The sequence below is a fragment of the Astatotilapia calliptera genome, chromosome 12 (genome assembly GCF_900246225.1).
Source record: "Astatotilapia calliptera chromosome 12, fAstCal1.2, whole genome shotgun sequence".
In the NCBI taxonomy this organism is placed as follows: Eukaryota; Metazoa; Chordata; class Actinopteri; order Cichliformes; family Cichlidae; genus Astatotilapia; species Astatotilapia calliptera.
This window is the reverse complement of record NC_039313.1, coordinates 1,959,806-1,974,679: the sequence shown is the minus strand read 5'-3', so window position 1 is coordinate 1,974,679 and position 14,874 is coordinate 1,959,806. Positions and strand designations below refer to the sequence as shown.

The following is a 14,874-nucleotide window of genomic DNA, read 5'->3' as shown; positions in this document are numbered from 1 at the left end:
TCCACCTTCTTGGTTAGCAGCTGCATAGTGAAGTGTATCCAGTGCTGTGATGTTGTGACGATACATGTTAGTGTAACCAGCACAACAGCGGAGAATACCAGAGGTGTGGACTCGAGTCACATGACTTGGACTCGAGTCAGACTCGAGTCATTAATTTTATGACTTTAGACTTGACTTGAAAAAATGTTCTAAGACTTGTGACTTGACTTGGACTTTTACACCAATGACTTGGGACTTGAATTGGACTTGAACCGGTTTACTTGAAAAGACTTGATATTTTACCCCAAATATAAAATTTAACATGCATATTATATAGAGATTGAAAATGTGACGTCATTCAGGGGTAAAACCGCAAAGGATTCTGGGAACTCGTGGCAAGCAGTACTAGCGCACGCAGGCTTTCAATTAAAATCAGTTACACAGCGATAAAAAGAAACACAAAAATGTCAAGAAGCTGTTGTATTATTATTGTATCACTAATTGCCCAGTACGATTACAGATTACAGTATTATTGTCACTGCTACATTTCTGTGATGCTACCAGAAATTATTTCCACTACTAATTAATTACCGTTAAGCTCAAAGGTCCTATTAATAAACGGTTAATGAATGTGTATTTATGACGACGATTTGTGAGACTGGTAAACTTATGATATGTACGATGGTCTTTCGTTCTACACGGTGCATTTCAAGGTCCTGCACCCATCCGTCGGTAAACTGTACCTGGGCTTGTTGCAGTGACCGGAAGTTACTAAACTTCATGAGTGTGTGCACTCACTCCAAGAGCCGTATGATTATAAATATGCATATAAATATGCTACGATGAGATAGCTGACTTCATCTAACTAGCAAATGTTGTCCAGGCTACGTTGATGATACAGTTTTTTTTAAATGTGTATGATATTTTTGTCATGCGATTTTAAAGCCGGTTCTACAACCGCATCCAAGAATAACATGCAGCTTATCTCAGAACTGTCGGTGAAAATTATTCTTGGAGCTAGGTTTAATTGAGCTGCATTCTAAAGAGGTGCAATTTCACAATTTGTGTATATTTTCTAAGTTCACTATTTTGTCATGTGTTGAGAAAAACACAGATTTTAAAATTACATGGTCTAATATTTACATTTAGCATAACTGCAACATTATTTTTTCGTTTTTTTTTAAAGACTCGAAAGGACTTGAAATTCAAAGTTTCAGACTTGTGACTTGACTCGGACTTTTACACCAGTGACTTGAGACTCGACTCTGACTGGCCTGACATTACTTGAGACTTGACTTGAGACTTGAGGATAAAGACTTGAGACTTACTTGAGACTTGCAAAACAATGACTTGGTCCCACCTCTGGAGAATACCACCTCTATTAAAATTCAGTACAGTAGTGGTGTATAAACACACAGAGCCTGAAAAGTGATGAGTGAAGAAGAAATGCTCAGTGCATCATGGGAAGCCTCTCAGAAGTCTATTGCACCACACCAGGGGATTCAGTTTCACTTCAATTATAAGCTTGATCAAAAAGACTCATTTTAATCCTAAAGTTCAAATCCAATTCAACTCAATTCAATTCACTTGTATTCATGAACAATAATACAACTATAATTCAAACTGGGGGCTGGTTCCATAGTAGAGGGTCCTGATAGCTGAAGCCTCTCATTGTACTTTAGGAAACTGTAGGAAGCACATGTAAGCCTGCAGTGTTCTGCATGAAGTGAAGGAGTTTTAGGGCGATTGTCAGGTTTGATGATAAATGAGAACGCCACATGCAGACTCATAAGCAGGCGGGGATCTAATGAGAATAACCTTCTATTGAAGGCGGGACTGAAATCCAGGCGATAACATGATTACTGCAGACATGTCTGAATAAATAAAGCTGGATATGATCTGCATAGCAATGACAATGTATGCCATCTTTTTAACACTACTCCCAAAGACAGCATACGTATGAAATGTCAGAAGTATTGTGTAATGTGAAATCACATTACAATCACATTATTGATACAGTGATGTCCTTATACGTACATTCTTCAGTCATTTAGACAATAACCTAACACACAGTTTGTAGCAATAAAAAGCAGTATGGCATTAAAACTGACTGTATGCCAACCAAAGCCAACAAGTACCTGCAACAGAGATGAGCAATCAGGCTGCCTTTCAGTTCAAGCCAATTCATGACTCAACAAAATTAGGGAGACACACCAACAATCAGATAATTACCTATGAGCAAGCACCAGGAAAAAACATCCGGCAGAACCAGGCTAATGGTGGAGCAGCCATTAGGAGTAAAGGGAAGAGAAGGGAAAAGAGAAGAAGGTTGTAAGGAGACAGAAAACATCCACACTATGGGAGAAAGAAGAAAAAACAGCATTGCAGGCTCCATTTCTTCATTACTGCTACAGGGACTTATATCTAATAAGATTAACCCCAGTTATACCTCAAATACCAGCTTTCATAAGAGAATGCAGCCACAGACACATCTCCAGCACAGGCCTTTACAGAATGTAAAGCATCTGCAGCGTTGTTTAACAGAGTAGTTTTCGAGATGCATGGAAAAAATAAATACATAAAAACAGTGCATACAGGATCATGGTGCCACTGAGTTGCTCCCCATATGGAAAAGAAATAGAATAAACTTATAAAAGACTTGCATCAGATGTGGCCTTCTTCATATAGTGACTCATATAAGGCTGATATGATTCACTCATGAAAGTGGCCACTTTCATATATTGTTTTAGTAAATATCCAAAAGATACAAGTTTCATTTATATCATTTTTCAAGGGATCTTATATCTGTTTTCATTCTTGTATGCTTTTCATACAAGTTTCACACAAGACAGATACAAACTTTATAAGACCTATAAATATCTTTTCCATATGGGCATATTTTAATCTTTCAACATTCACCAGGTCACAATGAACAACTTTCTCTCAGTAGTCATTAGTATCAGTATTTTAGCAGTAATATGATTTTTTATTTTTTGCTGTGATATCTGCTGTTGTTTTGTGTGTGTGTGTGTGTGTGTGTGTGTGTGTGTGTGTGTGTGTGTGTGTGTGTGTGTGTGTGTGTGTGTGAGAGATGCTGGAGACACCTCCTATATCACTAAACTTCAATAAGTAGTTGGTTTGAAGAACTTTTGGCAGATGTTCATATATCTGAGTGCTGACAGAAGACAAGTTTTGTTTATCTGATAGATGATCATGACGATGCAGGAAGTGACATCACTGACTTGAGCTCTAAAAGTGCACCACCGCCAAGCTGCAGCAGTTCACCACAAAATACTTTAATATGTCTTTGTGTTCTGTTTATGTGCGTGTGTGTGTGTGTGTGTGTGTGTGGGAGGTGGCAGTCAGTACTTTGAACCACAGGTCATACCACATCTACTTCGAGCTCTCCTGATAACACAGGACTCAGTTCCTCTCTCACATTCATCCTTACGTCCCTCTTTCCACACACTGGCTCTGTTATTCTTGTAGCTTTCTGTGCATCTCTCCCTCTCTGCCTCCTTCCTTCTTCTCTTGTCCTTTCCTAAACCTCCCACCCCTCTTTGCCCTTCCCAGGTCTTTAATTAATCAAAATGAGCTAGCCCCTGGGTGACCCTCAGAGAGCTGCTAGTTAATTTAGATTTACTGCCAGTGTCCAGCTGAGGGCAGATAACACTACAGTAGGAGTTTTTCCTCATGTAGGTAGGAGGAGGATGCTGGGCCAGCCTGTCTTCTTCTTCTTTCCACAAAAAAGAAAAAACAAGGGTGTAGAGAGAAAGAATAATAACATATCATTTGAGGTTAGACACACTGCAGGTTATGGTGGAGGGGGGTACAGTAGCTATAGTACAGCATAGCTACTATAGTCCCATCTCTTTGTATTTACATGAGCATTTATGAGACTGCATGTCTTCTGCACCTTCAGCAAAGTCTGAAATTAAAAGTGTTACTCCAGGAAAAGACATAACATGTGTTGGAAAACAAATAACGCTGATGAATTAATAAATGTTCACACACTGTCCAGTTCAGTAGTTGAACCATTCAAGCCAGTTACCTATTAATCATACAATGAACTGACTGCAGTATTTAAATGTTTCACGACATCTGTTTACATTTATCATTCATTTTACACACTGTAGTTTTTAACTATGACCCGAGAACAAAAGTAACTTAATAATGAAAAAAATATATTTTTAATTTTTAGTAAAATTACATTTGTTTTCATAATCAAAAGAATTAAGAACTAAAGACATGTTGGATATATGTACTTAAAATACTAGTAAGAACACAGAGGCTTTAGTAAGAGCTATGTCACACAGAACATGCTTATTTATACACACAAAGGCAATAATTTAACAAGAAACCAAATATTAACAATAATAAAGACCTAGCATAACAGAAACCAGCCATGGGGAACCACAAACCAGTGTACTCTCAATGCTGGTCCCAGGCCTGGAGAAACTGGGAGGTTTGCATCAGAAAGGGATTAAAGAAGGAGCAGCAAGTGAGGGAAAAGATTAAATGTTGCTGGACAAGCTGACAGATGAGGTCAGGCAGGAGACTCTTTGTGATAATGATGTTATTAGACAACACTGATCTGCAGTGAGAGTAGGGAGCAGGTGGGGGAAACCTGGAAATGTGGAGGTATGCTCTGTAGAGAAGGGGAATGTATGTCGAGAGCAGAAGACAGGATATATATGTGTGAATGGGAAGGCAACAGGTGTAACGGTGAAGATGCAAGAAGCAGAGGTAATGAAGGTGGAGGAAGAGTGCAAGGAGAGCGTCACAACATGCTAGTGAGATCAGTCAACGTCTGGCAGAGTTGCACAACAAAAAGATGGGAGATGCTAACATTGTCTTTGGGAGTAATAAGGGACGCAATTAGAAATGAGTCTGTGAGCTCAGACAAAGTAAGAGACACGCAAGGCTGGATATTTGAAGAGGAGGGGTGGTGGGTGTGTTGCACACAGGATGAATGCTTACATTCAAAATGCTTATAAAGTGGAGTTATTATGAAGAAGAGGAATTCTTTGCTGAGGATTTTATTTTATTTCTGATTTGGGCGTCTGACAGCCTCATTCTGACAGAATTCAAAATCTGTGAATCCAGCCTGTTCAGTTCTCACATCACATCATCAGTAGTTGTCTGCCATAGTGGATGTGATACTAATACTGGTTACTGCTTGGCAGTGGTTTCTGGAGGGTGCTGTCTTTGCTGGGTGAAAGCAAGCTGCTGCAGTAAAAACCTTCATAGCTATTGTTCTGATTGCTGGCTCATTCCCCATAGATGCATGTTTGTCTGCAAACACTAGCTGAGCAGCAATGCAACTGAAAAAGTGTGGCACAGACTGAAGATGGAGAAGCTTTGCCTTTGCAGCCATTTTTCAGAAGATACAGCTTTTACTTTGAAGGCGATTAATCTCCATTTCCAGTTTGTGTCACATTTTTCAAAGTTTCACTACGACTGAGAGAACCTGGACAGTGTTTGTAGAGTCCATCGCTTCCATTCAAACTACAATTGCAGCACTATTGGAGCAACCAAAGCAATCACAAAAAGGGTTGTGCCAGCTGGGTAATACACAGGTGGTGACCAGCTGTCACTGACAATCTAGGGCTATGTGACTGGGGTCACTTGGACAAGTTGATATATGACATGGTTAGTGGTCACACATCTCAGTAAGTATTTCTATACAGCCTTAAGTATTTTACATGTAATTATTATATTTTACCTACATTATTAGCACAACATCTGATTACTTTCCAACTCTCTGTGAATGGTACTCATGGGCACTGATCAATGAACAGTGCTCTGATTATCAGGTTGAGGAAACCTACAGCTGAGACTGATGAAGTCACTTGGATGAGTGATGAATCGTTTCTACGTCCACATGAACAGAATCAGCTTTTTGGGGAGCCATGAAATGCAGCTCTAAAATTTGTAGTATTGCGTTCAGTTGAGCTGAAGCTGAAATTTGCTGACTCTAACTGCAGCTCTTGTCAGGAGTAGAAAACCACATCGAATGACGGTACCACAGTATGAAAGCTTTGTTTGAGCGAGGTTACAAAACAGAGCAGTGAAATCCATATAGTCAGTATGAATGGAGATGATTCTTTTCTGTCTTCATACGTGCTTCTTAGTGCACCTCTCTTCTCTCCACAGGGTCTGTACATCTTCTTAGTCTATGCTGTTTACAACAGTGAGGTAAATGCATTCAGTCCAGCTTTTGTCCTGCAAAATCAGAGCACATCCTTGTGCATTATGTGAGGCTGCAAGCCTTTTGGACAAATCAGTGGGTGTAAAGACTGCTTCTCATTTAGGTGAGGAATGCCATAAAGAGGATCAAAGAAAAGAGAAAGGCCTTATCTTTCACGGTGAGTGGGCAGAAGGATCCATCGGGACAGAAAATAAATTCCCTCTTCAGAAAAGTGGACTGAAATATGGACTGGATTGTGATGTTTTGGCAGAACTGCTCCCAGCCAACCAGCTTCCTACCTTCTCAGAGGACCCCGATCACTTCCTGGGGCCACAGCCTACCGACGACCTCCAGCCCTGAGACCAGTGAGACGTCTGTACCTGCCGGCACTACTTCCACATCCATGGTCATCAAGAACGGTGAGCTGACGTGATGTGCTCCTCACTCAAATATCACACATTTTGTTAAGAACACTGATTGGAGTTTACTGATCATGTGTCTGCTGTTAGAAGAAGGCTCAGATTCAGCCAAACGCTGCAGCACTGGTCAGATGTACAGTGCAATAAGTAATGACCCAGAGCAAACTGCCCAGCCTGCTCTCACCCCAACACTGAGAACAAAACTGAATAGGGAGGTGGGTGAGGTGGGCGGAGCAATCTCAAAAAAACTTTTTGCAAACTCCATGAAACAGACAGTGATTATTAGCATCTACATGTTTTCAGGTTCTGTAGCCCTGGTTATCTAAATGCACATAGACCCGCCTGTATATTTGCCTCACAATCACCATAATCGTCTTATTGTTGGGCTTTGGCTGATTAAAAAGTTTTTTTATGATAATGTTTGATCACACTTTATACATTTATGACTCAACAGGTTTATCACCCAATGCAAAACACAAAATGAATCTGATTATGACCCTATCTGATGAAGCAATCCCACTGCAGTGTAGCTGAATGATGTTTCTGTGAACACTACACAGCGGCTGCCTCCTCTGGAGACAGCAAGAAAACATCACCTTGATCCAGCTTCAGTGTTATGAGTCTTTGTGAGTTACAAAAACTGTTATTGTGGAAACTATAATAAATCAGCCATCCTTCAGACTTATCAGATGCTGTGGATGTGATGCAGCCATCATCAACTGACTTTTGGCCATTGTGAATATTATCATAAGAAAACATTGAATGAAGTATTATTGTGGTGCAGTTATATTTATCTGCAAATCCTTCAGTTAAACTAAAGGCATGTTTTGAAGACAAAAAGTCTTGCACGAGTTATTTTTCACCTCTAGAAGAATAGTGAGAACCATGGAGTCTGATTTATAACCAAGATATGTACTTTAATGCACACATTAAGCAAACTAGAAGGTTAGTCAGGTGACTTAGTTCAGTATTTGGACGAAGGCACAAACTCAGTAACAACACTGTGACATTTAGAAACATTTCATATCAAAATGATTCTGGAAAACTCATCCAGGCGTGAATATGAGTGAGTTTGTTATCATAGAACTTATTGTTATAATGATAATGGATTGCATTTATATAGCGCTTTGAGGGCCCCGAAAAGCGCTTTACAATGCCACTATTCATTCACTCTCACATTCACACACTGGTGGAGGCAGCTACGGTTGTAGCCACAGCTGCCCTGGGGCAGACTGACAGAAGCAAGGCTGCCATATCGCGCCATCGGCCCCTCTGGTCAGCTAACCCAATCCCTAACATGGTCCCCTGTTAGGGCTAAATCAGGGGACCATCAACCTGTAGAAGCATGATAACTTCCTTATGTGCTTGGTTCAGTGGAGTTCTTCCTCCCTGCTATGATGATTGAGATGGTTGTTGTTTGGAAATTGAGCTATATAAATAAAAACTAACTTGAGTTAAGGTCAAGAAAAACAGCATGTTTGCTTCAAATATTCTATTAGAGATGACGAGCTGTCTGTGATGTGAAACGCTGAGTCTCTTGCCCAGATTGTTACGTCGATGTTTGTGAAGGACACCTCAGCAGCGTATTTAAATGCACTGAGTCAGCATCATTTATGAACATGTTGGGTCACATTGCTGTGACAGCTGCATCACTATATCAGTGCCAAAGAATATGTTCTGTAATGTTTGTGATGTAAATCATCTAAAACAACACTTTCAAACAGTCCTGACAGGGATGCTGGACCAACCTTCAGCAGGTCATTAAAAACAAGAAAAATCTATTCTCCATATTTCAGGTCACTGAAAGATCGTCATCTCTGAACAAGACTTCCCTCAGAAGTCATTAGCCATGATCGGGGGTCGGCAACCCTGGGCACACGAAGGGTTAACTGATGGCACGACCATAGTTGGACTGGCCGTGATTTTTCGTTTTTATGGGCCGATGATTTCTTTTGTTTTGTAACGGTATAAACAAAAGGTGGTGGATTGGGCAGATGCTGGCCGATGTGAAAAATAACTCAGTTATTTGGTGGTGGCTGTGGCGGAGCTTCCACAGAGGCCAGCAGGTGGATGAGGGAAAGGGGAGGCAGGAGGAGGAGAGACCCGGGGCGGCTGCCGGTCCGAGTGTCAGGTGAACTGAACTTCAGGTGAGAAGTTATGAGCTGCAGTCTATCTGGGTCAGATATAAACCAAGTTTAGCTGGAGTTTATTTTCGTTGTGCTGACTTTTTACAGTCAGTTGCAATAACGCGTACTGCGTGAGCTAGCATGACAGAGTTTCTATACAGCTGGGTGGTGCTATGATGTTACTGATAGTGAACTTTATTTTATTCATAAGGTTAGTTAGTAGAGTTGCCAACCTGTCTCGTATTCAGAGAAAATATTACGCGTTTCGTATTGAGCTGAAAAGGAACACAGTTTGTCCCGGACTTCAGCTACAATGGAAAAAGACGCAAAGCTGGATTTATTCTGTGTCTTTGCTGCACAGCTGTTTCTTCTCCTCTCATTCTCTCCCCCTATGGAGGACCACAAGAGCCACGCGCATGTCCTCTGTGTCCAGCCAGTTAATGCGAGACAAATCCAGCTGCTCATTAAAGCTTTCTGGTTTTATCTGTCTCGAGTCTACGGATGTATCCGTGTATTTCCGCAGTGCTGATGCTGCGCTGAGCGAACAGCTGCTGAAGCATTTGAAGTGTTGGAACGTGGAAATTTCAACATCACTTGAAAAAACTGTCAGCTAGCAACGTCCCTCTCACCGGTAGGCGAAGTTATTTTTAGCCAATTACAAGTTGAATCTGGTAGTTGGGGTTGTTAGCTAAGATACCGTCATTAAGAAGCGGCATAACTAATGTGTCTATGCGAGCTAATTTGCGATGTGCAGCGCTGGCCCGGCCATTTATTTTTTAAAGCACCTTCTCAGATTAATTCACTGCGTGTCGTGCGCAGGGCTGGACTGGGACAGAACATCGGCCTAGAGACCGGCCCACCAGGTATTACAGCCATAATACCTGGTGAATGAAAACAGACGCTGTGGTGACAGTGATGTACAGTCTTGTTGGTATATGTATGATTTCTATACATTTGACATCAGATAAAAACTTCATGCAGTCTCTCCTGCATGAAGTCCAGGTGCTGGTTTTCCAGTGTGTGCGTCTGAGGCCCCAAAGCTGACTCACACCCGTAACAGCATCAATGGCTGCTAGGGCTGCCACAAACGATTATTCTGATAGTCGACTAGTCACCGATTATTTTTGCGATTAGTCGACTAATCAGATCATCATCCATTGGACGTAAAACTACAGCTTATTGCACCAGCAGCATCTGCTCTCATATAACTATCATTAGCTTACAGCTTTAAGTGTTTAAGGTCTGTGCTAACTAAAAATAAAGACAAGATGATAGTTTATTAAATTTTAATTAAACTTGCAGATTGTTTCGGTGAAGTTTAATAAACTCCTTGCTATCTAAAATATAACAGGACACCGGAGTATATTCTGGAGCATCTCACACTTCTGATAATCAGCTGTCTGCTTGACGTTTATTCAGCTGTGTAAAAACTATAACTTTAATCTCAGACAAACTGATTTACTCAGGAACAAATAAAATACTAAAAAAAGCCAAACAATAACATTTTAAAGTTATCTAAGTGACGGCCGGGAGTCCGGTGTTCTCATGGCTCTAGTGAGCCTTGCCCCCGGCTCGCTAACGAGCTAGTGGGTAACAGACGTCTCCGAAAACGTCGGAGCGCTTTTGAAAATATGTGGTGTCTTGATAAACTGAGCAGATATTTGAGGTTTACACAGCTACATTCAAGCCTGAAAATATGTTAAACGTTTATTTTGTGACCCAGAAAGAATAATAAGTAATATTAAAACTAACTAGCTGCCACCATTGGTGGAAACTGAGCTGGGCTGCGCTATGAATTCTGGGACACAGCTTGTTCTTCTTCGGGGTTTAACGGCAGCTGGCATCCTTGTACATGCAGTGCTGCCATCTTCTGTTTCAGTCCGTTATTACACTCTTAAATCCTGCTACTTATTCCTGCGTCTTTTGTGATCTTACAAAGCTTCAAACGAAGCTTCGACTATTAAATTAGTCGTCGACGATTTTGATAGTCGACGTAATCGTGACTAGTCGACAAATCGTGGCAGCCCTAATGGCTGCAGTATGGAACAGATGTGGGTGTGTCCTCATGTCCCAGAGGAGTCCACATCGTCATCAAACAGCCCTACAGACACAAAAACGTGAAAATATGAACAACCAGACTATCAGCAGTGATTTAACTACTTTAAGACCTCTGTGAAAATCATTTACAGTATATATCACAGAATTTAAGGCCTTTATAATCACAGCATACAGAGAAAAGTACTGAGCTGAATCAATTTCAGCTTTTGTTTCTCATGATGTATATTGTATTAATAATTAAATTTCATTATCTGTGTCTTTACCACACATTTGCCACACAGGTGTAGATACTGTGGGTTCAGTGAATGCTTACATTGCACTGATTAGAATATATTGGACATTCAAAGCTAAGATTCAGCGCACTGTGTTAGAGGCTGGGATTGGATGAATTCCTCATACATACAACCTTTGATCATCGTTTATGTCCAGTTGAGAATGAATCAGTGCACTCACATATTAAATGAACTGAAACCAGTAGTGTGATCTCCAGTTTTAATCAGCCTGTCTCAGTTGTTTTAACTCTTAAGTATCACAAAGTAATGTGGTAACATCTGGACTGACGGGTTTACTGTCAGCATTTTAATCGCTAGTTTAAAGGCCGTCGCTCTAACACTGTATAAATGTAACAGGCCTCAGTGCTGGTTCTAACAGTCTGAGCTGCTTCCAGCTTTATTTGTGAAGAAGCTAAGCTAAGATGACCTTAAAATAACGGGGCTACGTGCGGTGATGCTAGCGTTAGCCATGTTAGCATGTTACCTTCACAGGTGGTCAGACTGCATAAACAGGCACTCAGTCAGAGGTTGGGCTCTCCGTTTCGCTGCAGGGTTCCTTCATTCTTCATTTATCCGTGTAGAGCCGAGTGTAAATCCCGAGGTTGGACGGCCTTTGCACGAGCACACACGCTTCTTAGCAGGGCGAAGCTATGAGCTACAAAAGTCCAGGCAGACAGCCTGTGTCTGACCAACCAATCAGAGAGCTCCTTACATCCCACGGTGTGGCTAATTTGAATAGCAGCAGGATTTTTAAAATGAAGTTGTTAATCCAACTGCTAATCCAAAAATTAATCCCTGAGCAAACAGGAAAGGGAAATTGAAGCATTTTGAAAATCACTTAATATTAAAGTGCAATTCGAAAATGGTTTTTGAAATGAAGTTTATTAAATTGGAATTCAAAAATGAATTTACAAATGCAGAATTGTACAATTCATTATTTAAGCACAGAATTCTTTATTTCGAGGCTCTTGTGGTCCTCCATATCCCCCCTCCCTCTACTGTTGCTACTTCAATCATGAAACTGATCAATGATCAGCTGATCAGCTTTACTCTCTTGTTTGTTTGTCACTTTGCACATCGCAAATTAGCTCGCATAGACACATTAGTTGTGCTGCTTCTTAATGACAGTATGTTAGCTAACAACCCCAACTACCAGATTCAAGCCATTCAAACCAGAAAGCTTTAATGAGCAGCTGGATTTGTCTCTCGTTAACTGGTTGGACACAGAGGACATCGAAATGCAGCTGATTGAACTGAAAAGCTTGACTCTGTGGGGTCAAAGTTTGCAGAACTACGAGCACAGCTGGAATCCACAGCTGTGCGTGTTCATGGAGCTGCATGTTCACCTGCTGGACGTCACTACCTGACAGGTTTAACTGTCTTCAGAACATTGCAGAGGCCTTACTGACAGTGTTTGGCTCTACATGTCTGTGTGAGCAGATTTTCTCTCACACGAGTCCTCAGGTAGCCGTCTGAACGCTGGACACTCGGAGACCAGCGATCACATTAACATGTGTGTCTCTGTATTAACAAACATGCCATATTGGCCCAGTTTATTTTTCTTATCATTGTTGTGAGGAGGCCATAAATAGCATTTGCATTTTCTGTTGTACAGTTCATTTGCTGTTATGGAGTTCTTGTTATGGATTTGTTTCATATAGCTGATAACTGTTCGCTGACAGCTGCCAACATCTGCGAACAAATACAATTCTATAAAGTGGTTCTATAGAGTGAGTAACTGTTAGTATAGAGCATTATTAAATTTATTGCTAATGCAATCATATGGCACACTGACCTCTGGGGGAATTTTAGATGCACTCCTCAAAAACACATTAAGACAATAACAAAGTCAGCTTACTATCACCTCAAGAATATATCAAGGATAAAAGATCTGATGTCTCAACAGGACCTGGAAAAACTAGTCCCTGCATTCATCTTTAGTAGGCTTGATTACTGTAACAGCATCTTTACAGGTCTACCTAAAAAATCAGTCAGACAACTACAGCTCATTCAGAACTCTGCTGCTCGAGTCCTCACTAAGACCAAAAAAGTGGACCACATCAGTCCAGCTCTGAGGTCTTTACACTGGCTGCCTGTCCGTCAGAGGATAGACTTTAAAGTTCTGATGCTGGTCTATAAAGCTCTGAATGGTTTAGGACCAAAATACATCAATGACCTCCTGACCCAGTATGAACCTTCCAGATCCCTCAGGTCATCTGGATCCGGTCTTTTATCAGTTCCCAGAGTCAGAACCAGACACGGAGAAGCTGCATTCAGCTTTTATGCTCCTTATATCTGGAACAAACTCCCAGAAAGCCTCAGATCAGCTGAAACACTCAGTTTATTTAAATCCAGGTTGAAGACTCACCTGTTCTCAGCTGCATTTGAATAAAGCACCAAATCCACACTTTAAGCTTAAATTTCAAAACTTACATTTAACTACTGATTTTATCTACTGTTCTGATTTTATCTGTTTTGATTTTATATACTGTTGTTTGTTTGTTTGTTAATTAGTTAGTTAGTTTATTTGCTTGTTTTAATCAATTTTAAATCATGCTTTTTGTTTGTTCTTGTTTCTAATGTCTCTGTAAAGCACTTTGAATCACCTTGTTGTTGAATTGTGCTGTACAAATAAACTTGCCTTGCCTCATCAGAAAGGTTGCCGACCCCTGGCCATGATGATTGAATGAATGATACGTTTTAATAGTGTGCTTCAGACTCGGCTCTTTTCATAGATGAGTTGATCCCATCTGTCCTGCTGACATAAGCAGTGATTAAACGCTTCATTGTTAATAAACAGAGGCAGAAACAAAAGAAAAAAGTTCTCCATGAAAATTCTCATAATGCTCTTTTGTCATTCAAATTGTTTGCATTTTTCATTCTCTCCGTGTTTTATAAAGCTTCCTTTGTACTGTGATGTGCTTATAAGACTACTTTGGCCTTGCATAAGCAACTGTGTGTGTCCTCAAAGACAAATGCAAAGTTTAAATGCAATTAGGTGTATTTTGTGCTTGCAGAGAGTTTCAGAAAGGAGAGCTTTGTGAGTTTCTTTTTGAACCCAGGATCCGGAAACCAAGTAAGTCATGTGTATGCGTTATCAATACATAATGTTTTCTATTACATCTGCTGACTAAGAATGTATCGTGTTTTTGTCGTTAACAGGTGGTACAGCTGACGGGGTTCAAGCCATCAGGTACAGAGCTAAAATCCCCCGATACTGTGTTTGAGTTGGTTGGGAATGTGTTGCTTTACGTTCACACCACAAGTTCAACAGCAGAACAGAGAAAATGATGCAAAGAGAACTTGTGAGGAAAAGAAGAAAGTATCAAACATGATGAGCTGAAATAGTGGCACCGAGCTGAAAGTCAGAATTAAGGAGAAGCAGCAATAAATAATTACAAACTGACAGCAAACACAGCAATGCAGGGCAGCCGGTGAACAGTGAAGTGGAACGACTGAATTAAAGGCCACGAGTTGTTTTGGTCTGATGTGAGCAGCAGTGACTGAACTGCACAGTAAACAGCAGCAGGAGCTCTTCTTCACACAGAGACACCCTCTCTGAAAAAAACAACAAACAGCAGTTGTTGAAAATATGAATGTTTTTGCATTGAATTGATTTGAAGTCTGTTGCTGGACTCGCTCACAAGCCTTACTTGGTGCTCTCCATTTCAGACGGGCAAACTGGATGTATCACAGTGTGCAAAAATCAGACAATCACAGGATTTCAGGGGGTCATAAAATAAATGAAATCTGTGAAATCCTGTCAGCTCATTGTCGGCGTCAGTACACAGCAAAATCTCCAGTGTTAAATTAACACTAGAGAGTGTCTA

At 40.7% G+C, this 14,874-nt stretch overlaps 1 protein-coding gene across 2 annotated transcripts in view; it reads left to right on the top strand.

The window, feature by feature from the left end:
• adgrd2 (adhesion G protein-coupled receptor D2) overlaps window positions 1-14,874 on the top strand; it is a 57,474-nt gene that overhangs the window by 38,861 nt on the left and 3,739 nt on the right. Inside the window, exons 20-24 of one of the 2 annotated variants that reach the window (XM_026186752.1) lie at window positions 6,136-6,177; window positions 6,294-6,347; window positions 6,441-6,588; window positions 14,062-14,120; window positions 14,207-14,237. In XM_026186752.1, the coding sequence (XP_026042537.1) occupies window positions 6,136-6,177; window positions 6,294-6,347; window positions 6,441-6,588; window positions 14,062-14,120; window positions 14,207-14,237 (334 nt within the window). Of the gene's footprint in view, window positions 1-6,135; window positions 6,178-6,293; window positions 6,348-6,440; window positions 6,589-14,061; window positions 14,121-14,206; window positions 14,783-14,874 lie in introns of those variants that run through there. The other variant, XM_026186751.1, reaches the window with a different exon arrangement.